The 10,577-nt window shown below is 33.5% G+C and overlaps 1 protein-coding gene across 1 annotated transcript; it reads right to left on the bottom strand.

The window, feature by feature from the left end:
- Positions 1–6,478: 6,478 nt before the first annotated feature.
- On the bottom strand, positions 6,479–7,630 carry LOC142623130 (zinc finger A20 and AN1 domain-containing stress-associated protein 6-like). Its single transcript, XM_075796529.1, has one exon. The coding sequence runs from the start codon at positions 7,222–7,224 to the stop codon at positions 6,697–6,699; it is 528 nt and encodes a 175-aa protein (XP_075652644.1). The 5' UTR covers positions 7,225–7,630; the 3' UTR covers positions 6,479–6,696.
- Positions 7,631–10,577: the final 2,947 nt, after the last annotated feature.

The following is a 10,577-nucleotide window of genomic DNA, read 5'->3' as shown; positions in this document are numbered from 1 at the left end:
GAATGAGTGACAATGAGATAAATTAGATCGTCAAGTATTCGACAATAGAGCGTGGCCTTTAAAAAAGGTTCACCATTAGTGATAGTGAGCTTTGCATTGAACTCTAATGGGCTAGTGCCTACCTTGCTATCAATGAAGCCAACTTTGAATATAAGATCAAATGCATATTTTTATTGTGAGAGGTAGCAGCCATCAAAGAAGAATGTGACATTAAGATCAATGAAGTAGTTCGGAGTACCCAAATATTTAATCTCAAAGTTTATGACTAAGAAAGTGCATGTTTGGTAAAGTTATTTGAATTGAATGGTAGTTTTATTAATCTTATGAGAGATAAGGTCAGCTCACTAGTTCTTGAACGGTTAGCTTTTAAGTAATAATTTTCCATCAGATTTGTTGTTTTGGCTCCATACTAAACACGGTTTCTACTATGTAAAGTCTGGTTATCATGTTAGTAAGGAAGGATAATTGGGTGGAGTCCACAACTAGAAGATCTAACGGGATAATGTGGAAGAAGCTTTGGAAGCTATATTGATGATGCTTTATGGAGGTTTTGGAGTCCACAACTGTACTGTCGCATTTTGTAATTTTTTTTTCCTGTAAATAGTGAAATCTTTGCAACTCCGTGAATGTAGGCAAATTGTCAAACCATGAAAATATTGTCTTGTGTGGTTGTTTTCTTTGGTATATATATTTTTCTCTATTTTTGCATCTCACATATCTGGAAATTTCGTGTATATTCCCTTCACAAGTATGAATGATATGGCATCAACAGAATGGGGTCATGTATGGTAGCCAAATACAAGATCCTAGTCATCTAACTTGTCAAATGAAGGAATACCTAGATTATATATTTGTGATGCAGTTACTCATTAGTTATGAATTCTCCATTGACTTAATCTATAAAATTGTTCCTGTATCAAAAGCACCATATTCAATGGCACCAACTGAACTTAAGGAACAATTACAGGAGCTCTTTGATAAAGGGTTTATCAGACCAAGTGCATCTCCTTGGGGTGCACCAATGTTATTTGTAAAAAAGAAGGAAGAGACTATGAGGTTATGTATTGACTACCGTGTGTTAAACCAAGTTATAGCGAGAAACAAACACCCTCTCTCTCATATTGATGACCTATTTGATCAATTGCAAGGGGCACAAGTCTTCTCTAAGATTGACCTTCGTTCTAGGTATCACCAATTGAAAATCAAGAGTGAAGACATACCTAAGACAACATTCAGGACGGGGTATGTGCACTATGAGTTCTTGGTAATGCCTTTTGGATTGACCAATGCCCCAACTACATTCATGGACTTGATGAATAGGGTGTTTCATGAGTACTTGGACCACTTTGTTATTGTTTTTATTGATGACATTCTAATCTTTTCCAAAAGTATGAAGAACATGAGGAGCACTTGAGAATTGTTTTACAAATTTTGAGGGAGAAGAAGAGCTAGATGCAAAGTTTAAGAAGTGTGAGTTTTGGCTTGACAAAGTGGTGTTTCTAGGGCATGTGATATCTATGGCAGAGATTTTTGTGGACCCTAGTAAGATTGAATTTGTGGTTGATTGGGCAAGACCGACGAATGTGAGTGAGGGTAGAAGCTTCTTGGTAACTATTATTATATGCAAATTCCACTAAAGACAAGTATTTTGCCCAACTATCCTTGAAATCTAATACACAAGCTCTTAACATATCCTCCAAAATCCGAATAGTCCTTTCTGATTGTCCATCTGTTTGTGGGTGGAAAGTTGTATTAAAGTTAAGATCAGTACCAAAAGCTTTATGTAGACTTTCCCAACACCGTGAGTGTACAATTTCGAGGACAATGTTTTTTTTTTTTTTTAAGGGGGGAAGGATGTAACAACCCATAATTTTATTACTAATTTATTTCATATGCATATAAATAAAAGAGGAGGCCAACAATTAAATGAATTTTAATTGATTTGGGTCTAAGATATTGAAATAAGATAATTATTATGGAATAAGAGGCCCAAGAGAGATAGTATAAGTAAATATACAGGCCTTGATACGTTTTAAAATCCTAGCCTTTTATCCTTGATCTTTTCGTATATATAAATAAGAGGTTTCTCCTCTTTTAGCGGCACCACACGATTTATTTTATTTTCTTCTTTGTGGCTGTGCGTTGGAATTTTAGGTAAGCCCCTCAATATTTGGTTTTGTTTCTACTGTAATCTTGGAAAGTTGGAATTATTCAAGGTCTAAGAGTATTCTTGTCCCACGCTTATAGGAAGACTTAGGTCTGTACATGTATTATTTTGGTACCTGATAGAAAAATAGGCCTTTTAGATTTTATTAAATTTGAGTTTGTTTTATCAAAGAAGCAAAATTGTGAAACTAACATTTTTTTTCTTCTAGTTAATTCTTGATGATTTTATTGATTTTGTGCTTTGATCTCATGCCTTAATATAATAAAGTGCTAAAATGCACTGATAAATCATACAACATCATTAGATTTGTGGTAAAATCCCTTTATGATACATTTTATTAGAATTTTGGCTAATACAATTTTTTGGTTGATACTAATAAAAAAATCAAATGGTATATAGTTTCTTTTGTTGATAGATTGGAGGATTAGAAGTATGACTATTGCTTTCCAATTGGATGTTTTTGCAATAATGGTTACTTCATCAATCTTACTGATCAGTGTAACTGATGTATTTGCATCACTTAATGATTGGTCAAATAACAAAAATGTTGTGTTATTTTTTGTTTGGATAGAAAAAAATGTTGTATTTTCTGGTAAATCATTGTGGATTGGATTAGTATTTTTGGTGGGTATTCTTAATTCTCTCATCTCTTGAACCTATTCGTTTAGATCCAAAAATGAAATGATCCCCTCCTAATTCTTTTATTTTCATTTTGTGAGACACGTTAAAATGAAATATAAGCCCCCAAAATGCAAATAAAGAACAAAAAATTGAAAGTGAGGGGTCAAATAAACTTCTTATATTTAAATATTTTAAAATGAAAAGAAAAAAAATATTAATTAAATAATTTTATTATAATATTAATTTATATTTATTGTAAGTGCACAATTGCACCTGGACCCAAGAACAGTTATGGGCTCAGGCCCAATGAGCCTTAAACAATGAAAACTTGTAGAGAGTGGGCTTGAAACCCAGGTTAGAAGTGAGTGAAGATTAAATGACAAACTAAAGATTGCCAGTATTAGGAAACAGCAAAGAGTAACGTAAATAGGTCTCCTCGGACGTAAGCCGAGAGCTGTTCTTATATTATCTCTCTCTTTGTCTTTTTTTCTTTTTAGGTTACAAAAAGTTTCGTCCTCATTTCTGTTCCAGGTCTTTCTTAAATACTCTTCTTCTTAATACTTTATACACGTGTTGCCCCCAACTCCTCCCTTAGTATAGATATTTCTTTTCTTAATACCTTTGAACAGTAACTAGAAGTTTCCCTTCCACTGTTTAAGTGTCATCTCCCCATTAATGCGGCCAAGGTAGTAGGTGCAAGGTCTTTAATGTGGAGGTAGCAGCCTTTGTCTTTGACATTTCTTCAACACTGGTGCTTCTGGGGCATTCAAGGGTTCACCCCTTTTAACCACTGGTCTTGACCGTGTCATTCCCTAACCTGTACCATGAAGTCCCGGGTTCTCTGGTGTTAGTCCGAGGGTAAGTTCACCCTCGGCTGGGTCTTCGGAACCTCGGCGCATGGGCCGACCCATAGTATTAACAATTTCCAAACCCAGGGTCAGGTCGGCCTTCCTTAACACGGCCCAAAAGGCCCATGTTCCCATCAGGATCTTTTTACCCCCCACATTTATAATATATTATTATTTATAAATTTTATATAATATTCATAATACTATTTTGATAATAATATTTTTATCTGATAATAACAATATAATTTTATTATTATTATTATTATTAAAATTTTAAATTTATATATCATAATTTAACCATACAGTTATTGTTAACAATATATAGTATTGATATTAGAAATATTGAATTTCTAGTTGAATAATATTTAATTGTATGCAATTCAAATATAATATTATTAATAATTTATATATAAAAAAAATCTAATATCATTTTTTATTAATGAAAATAAACATTTTGAAATCATTCTAAAAAAAAAAAAAAAAGAGTATTTGATCTAACTTTGAACAAATATGGCCCATCCATTGTGTATCAAGAACAAGCATATATAGTTGAATAATAAAATTTAACTTTGAACGATAAAATTTCTCTTTGGTAAGGAGAAGAGGTGGGTTCAAATCCTACAATATTTAAGGATCCTCGCATTCGCAATTGGATGGCCAAAAAAAAGCAGAAGATTCATCCTCACCTCTTAAGGACTTAGGGTCCGTTTGGATACAGCTGAAAACTGAAAATACTGTAGCAAAATAGTTTTTAAATATGTAAATAGTGTTGTGGGTTCCATTTTTAATTTTAAAAAACCTGAAAAGTACATGAACAGTATATCACTGTGCGGTTACTGTTCACGCACAGTGGTGAACAATACATGCTGTCTCTGTCGCAGACTCCCTATCCAAACTAAGCTTTAATGACAATTTCTGAATCAGGATGGTTGTTATTTGGATTGCTAACAAATGAGCTTATAAATCTTCTCGAGTAAAATATCAGCTATTCATGCTAGTGAGTTTTGACCAAAAAACCTTGCTTACAGTAAAGGAGGTGTCATTTGAACCAAGTGTTTGTTAAGAAGAATGTATTTTCATTGAGTGTTTGTTTAGAAGAATGTATCTTCATTGATTTATTGGGCTTAAAAAAAATATAATTGTACTTAAAAATAGAAATAAATCTTTAAAAATTTACAAATAGATTAAATATGCTATAAATAAATTGAAAACAAATTATGATAAAATGAGCCATGAGATCCTCTCCATTTTAAATCCAGTCCATTTCGTCAATTTCAACGATGATATTTTATTTTACAAATCTAAAGGTATACATTTTTGTCGTTGATAAATCTAGAGGTGTACATACTACCACATCTTTTATAATTTTAAATGATATGGTAGTCTATATATTGGAAGACCTAGAAAATAAAATCTAAACTATTAAATGGATGAAATTAGAAATAGATAAGATTTGGAATGGAGATGGCCCTTTTCCGTTAGGTTCTTTTAATTAATCATTGAAAGATCAATGGATAAAGGGTAGGATGAAACATGGTGGCAGCTGGCAAGTGATGAAGGCGTGGAACTTGGGAAAGGAATCTAGAATTTGTCATTACTGACTGTGTGATGTCAATCATCGAAGGCTGCCATTGTCAGCTGGCCATTTTATCTTCAATACCTTGTCAGCTCAGCTGACTCCTCGAAAAACAAGCTATAATAAAGTATATAATATAAGAGGAAGAAGAGATGCCACATTGCCACCCGGTATCCACAGACACGACTACATCAACTAACTAAAAGAAATAAACAACCTACATCATAAATACCCTTTTACCAAAGAACTCAGAATCGCATTTTGCACCATACAGACAGGTAAGCATAAGGCATGGATAGAAACTAGCAACACCTCAATATTGCCGTTCCATACTGGCAACAGATTTAAAATATATACAAGAAAACATGTGATACCAAAACCCAGCTAGCTGGTTATGACATCAAAGTGAAATTCTTAAACAATTGAATGAGACAAAAGACCACACAGCAAATTCTATATGAAATGAACCCTTTTAATCTTTACAGTGCCACAACATTTGAAATGGAGAGGACCCTGTTCTCCAAGGTGAAACATTTTCAGATATGGAACTGAATTATCTGAAAGTACATCTAATATTGCATCATTTGAAATGGAGAGGGTCCTGGTTTCCAAGGTGGAGTCTTTCCAGACATGGAACTGAATTGTGCTTGTATTATTAGAGAAATCATAACATGCTTGCTAAAACATGTTGACAAATTGAAATTCCTATCCCACACTAACATTTAAAATAAAAGATATGAAAAAGTAAGACACTAAAACCTAAGTGATGAACTGTATTACAGCAACAACTGGATCATTCTGCCAACTACCAAGCAATTGGAAGAGATTGAAAGCCATGTAGTAGTCAATAAAAAGCCCTGCAAACTATTGTCTTTCAGGAAATTGAAATGTATTAACGGTGTGTTAACAGCGAAATCATAATGTGCTAAATGGAAGTATATTAAGCTACTTTTAACTAGTCCTAGCCTAAGCCTTGTAGAGTAGGCATGTTCCTGAGTTCAATTACTTATAATGGGGTATCAAGAGGAATTAGGACACAGAAAACAAACATTATTCTTCTTAAAATACTAAATCTGCACGGGCTGCTAGCAACCAATAAGAGGGCTAAATGTGTTAACAGCTCCAATGAGCTAACATATTCTTGACAAACTACCATCATTTTCCAAATGAATTTAACCCACATGGCAATGACCCGGGGAGCAATCAAACTATTAAAAAAACATGAAACACTAACAACACTAGATAAATAGCAACAGCATCAAATCCTTATTGCAAATTACTAATTCATAAATAATCCAAATGTTTTGCAGCAAAAGATCATTATTTGAGACCACAATCAACCAAACTGTACATATCAAACAAAGTAACATTCAATATAAAAGCTTATTTTCCTAATGCATCAAAGTATTTTTAATCTTGAAAAGCTTACTCCGTATAGTGAACAACCACCACCACCACCACATGAACAATCACCAACACAACCATCATATCTTCTCAACCTTGTCAGCCTTCACCACAGGATTAGCCTTGGCAATCGCGTCCTGTGCCTCGCCCTTGTAATCGAACACGCAATTGTGCTTATCCGAATAGCGATGCATCGAGCAAAACATCAAATCACACCTACACTTAAACCCCATCAGCCCAATGCGCTTCTTACAGAAGTTGCAACGATTTGTGGGATTCGCAGGCCGCTTCTCCTCCACCACCACCGAAGAAGCCCCTTCCTCCTCAACTTGACTCTTATCAATAATATTATTACCATCATCATTCATTTCCTCATCAACCACTTTAACAACAACCTCAGCCTTATCTTTCACATTCTGTTCCTCACACACTTTTTTCTCTACAACAACTACATTTTCACTTAACAAGAACTGTTTGTAGCATTTGGAGCAAAGATTGTTAGTACTTGCACTACCAAAGAATCCACAATTATTAGCACACATAATCGGTGCGTTCGAGGGCTCGCGGCCCATCTCATCAAGCTTCCTCTTTTGTGATTCTTGCTCCATTGTCAATATCAGCCAACAACAACTCACACCCACTATTCCAAAACCCCAAATTCCAACAAATTTAAACTTCACGATGCCTAAAACCCCCAAACTAAGCACAACCCATTTCTCTAAAGTACTCAAAATTTGGAAATTCAATAAATAATATATTTTTTTTTGGGTTCTTGTTTGACAGATATTCAGATCAGAAATTACCAAAAGAGTTCGTTCAGATCACAGAAGATGATGACAACACTGAGTAGTAAAGAGAAGGACTTTGAGGGGGGAATTTGTTTTTGAGATCTCGATGATACGGACCTGAAATCAACGGCTCTGATTTGCTTGGCACAGGGAGAGAGAGAGAGAGAGAGAGAGAGTTGTGCTTTCAGACGGAACTTTATTGTGCCGAGGTTTGAAGAAAAATGAGGATGTTGGGAAGTCTAGCTGGTTTTACCCTTTTTATACGAAAGGGTTGTGGTTCCGTGTACGCGGGTACATTGGGTACATGTTTGCGTTTCACATTCATATGCACCGAAAGCTTTATCTCTTCTCTTCGTGTCTGTTAAAAATACTTTGTATTCTTAAAAAAAAAAAATTTTATTATATTTTTTTAAGTTTAATTTATAAATAATGCATCTATAATAAATAAATAACAAATTTTGAAGTTATCTAAAATTTTATAGGTTTTAATTAACTTATTTGGTAACTCTTTGTTGGCAAACATAAAGAGCAATTATAATAAAGTTTATGCCATAAGACTCATAAGTGTCTTAAAAAAAAGTACTCCTATAAGATACCAAAAAAGCTATTTGTTACATAATTTTTAAAAATTGTTATTTTGGTAAAATAAAAATAAAAATAAAAATGAGAGTTTCAATGTTTCAAACCTAACTTTTCTTATTATTGAATGGAAAAAACTATGATAAAGTCACATGACTCACACCATTCAAAATTGATAGTTTTTTTTTTTTTTAGAGGAAAATTCAAAATTGATAGGTGGTAACTTTTATTTGTATGATAATTATATTATTTTTAGTTAAGTTGCTTAAATAAATCTATATAATTTAGTGATAGATAATTATTCAAATTTTACTAAAATAATTTGAATACTTATAAAGTAATTCTTAATTTATTTTTACTAGTGTATAATCCATGTATATGCACAGTACAGTTAAAAACAACACAATTACAAATATATTGATTCAAATTATACCTTACTTATGTCATAGATATATGCATGAATTTTACTCTTTTTTTCTTATTTATTATTATCATTTTTTTGGATATACACATGAGTTTACTCTTTTTTATTGGGTTTTTTTTTATGATTTATTTATATTAGACTCTTCGTCTTTTGCATGACAGTAACCCACTTAGAAGTTAAATATATATATATATATATATATATTTATTTATATAGATAGGACACGTGACGCAAAATTAGATAGCAATTAGAATTCAATTTAAAATCTAGTTTGATTTTTTCTTAGTTTTACCTATTAATATATATATATTTGTATGGTGAAAATGTTGCATATATAGAAAAAAAATCATTTTACTTTTTTTTTTTTTTTTTTTTTGCGTGGAGAAACTATCATTTACTTATTTAGAAAGCATAAGCGTTGAAATGATGATTTTTACATTATTATTTAATGTAATTCCAAAGATTTTGATAGGGCACTGTTCAATCCTAGATACCTAGTCCCGTGTTTAATGCCTTCTCACAATCCATAATCTCAAATTGTTATTTTATTTTTGTAATTTCTTAACAAATTTAAATATTAATGCCTTAAAGGCTCAATTGCTCGAATGATTTGTTAGTATTTAAATATTATATTGTGATTACAAATTTAAATGAAATATTGATGGAATAGTTCACATAAAACGTATGACGGGGCGGCTCCACATGTGGTCATAACACCATCTTGACCTGAAAGAAAAATCATTATTTATAAATTAAAAAAAATTTATGATCTCTTTATCATTAAAAAAATTTGTGCCTCACTAAAAAATTTTTAGGCCAACATAATTGAATTTTGGACAAAATTTTGCAACAAACTTAGTTGTAGACTAAGTGTTCATTTGGCAAATCACTATTCAACTTATTTTTGCTACTATTTATGAGTTTTATTGTACTTTTTAGTATTATTCATTGGTACTACTGTATTATTTCAGTTAACTTTTACCTTTATTTACAATATTTTCAGTAAAAAAATTTTAGTTTCAGCAAAATAAGTAGATCCCAAACGGACCCTAAGACTACAACTGCACTTAATATTCTTTTTATTAGATGTGAATTTTGACAAATTCACCATTGGATTACATTTTTTTTCCTTACATCCTTCATACTTTCAAAATTTCAAGAAAATAAAAATTTAATAGTTATTGTGGGGAGTAAAAGGACCCAAGCGGGCATTTGGGCATTTGGGCCTTTGTGCTCTAGTAAGGAGGGCCGATCTGTTCTTGGGCTAAGAATTTGTTGGTACTGCGGATCGGCCCATACGCCGATGGTCCGAGGACACATCCGAGGATGAGTTTCTCCTCGGACAGACTCAAGAAAACTCGTAGATTCAGTATGAAGGTCAAGGCAGAACTCTGGAAAGACTGTTGATTAAGAGGGGGAAACCCTGAACCTTCTAGATACACCGATGTTAGAAAAGTATCATGAGCCAAGGCTGCCACCTCCACATTAAAGACTCTGCACCTACCTCTCTGGCCGCATTAATAGGGAAGTGACCCCTGAACAGTAGAGCTGAAGTTTTTGGTCACTATTCAAAGGCACTAAGGGAAGAAATATCTAGGGGGGAGGGGGATTGAGCAACACGTGGATAAAGTGTCAGGAAAGGAAGTATTTAAAGAGGGCCAGTCTGTAACTAAAGAGGAGGAGGAAAAAATTGTAATCTTTAGGAAAGAAAGAGAAATAATATAACAGTAATCCTCGGCTCACGTCCGAGGAGGTCCATCGACAATTATCATTTATTATTTACAAATGTTTGCACAACAAAGCCTGTTATCAAGTTTTCAGTACCTTTAATCTAGATTTCAAGCCGACGCTCTACAAATTTCATTGTTTAAGGCTCATTGGGCCTGAGCCCATAATTTTCTTTGGGTCTAGGTGCAATTGTGCACTTACAATTGGCGCCGTCTGTGGGAATCTAGTCTGAAAGGAGCTGGGATACTATGGTAGGCCTAGGCTCACACCATGCAGAGTCTCAAGGATCACAACCAGAGGATCTTTTCGAGCGTCTAGAGCGTCAAAGGGATCGTGAGGGAAGTGTCCATACAGAATACCCTAGGGCTAGCCATACTCATGGCGGGGGCAGCGCCACCCACGAGGAAAATGCTAAAGCCATGCAGAAAGAGATTAATCGTTT

The sequence above is a fragment of the Castanea sativa genome, chromosome 2, assembly GCF_040712315.1.
Source record: "Castanea sativa cultivar Marrone di Chiusa Pesio chromosome 2, ASM4071231v1".
In the NCBI taxonomy this organism is placed as follows: Eukaryota; Viridiplantae; Streptophyta; class Magnoliopsida; order Fagales; family Fagaceae; genus Castanea; species Castanea sativa.
Note: the sequence above shows the minus strand (reverse complement) of the source record. Positions and strands in the feature narration are given on the sequence as shown.

Coding starts and splice junctions, on each gene's coding strand:
- LOC142623130 (XM_075796529.1), bottom strand. CDS start 7,224: ATGGAGCAAGAATCACAAAAGAGGAAGCTTGATGAGATGGGCCGCGAG.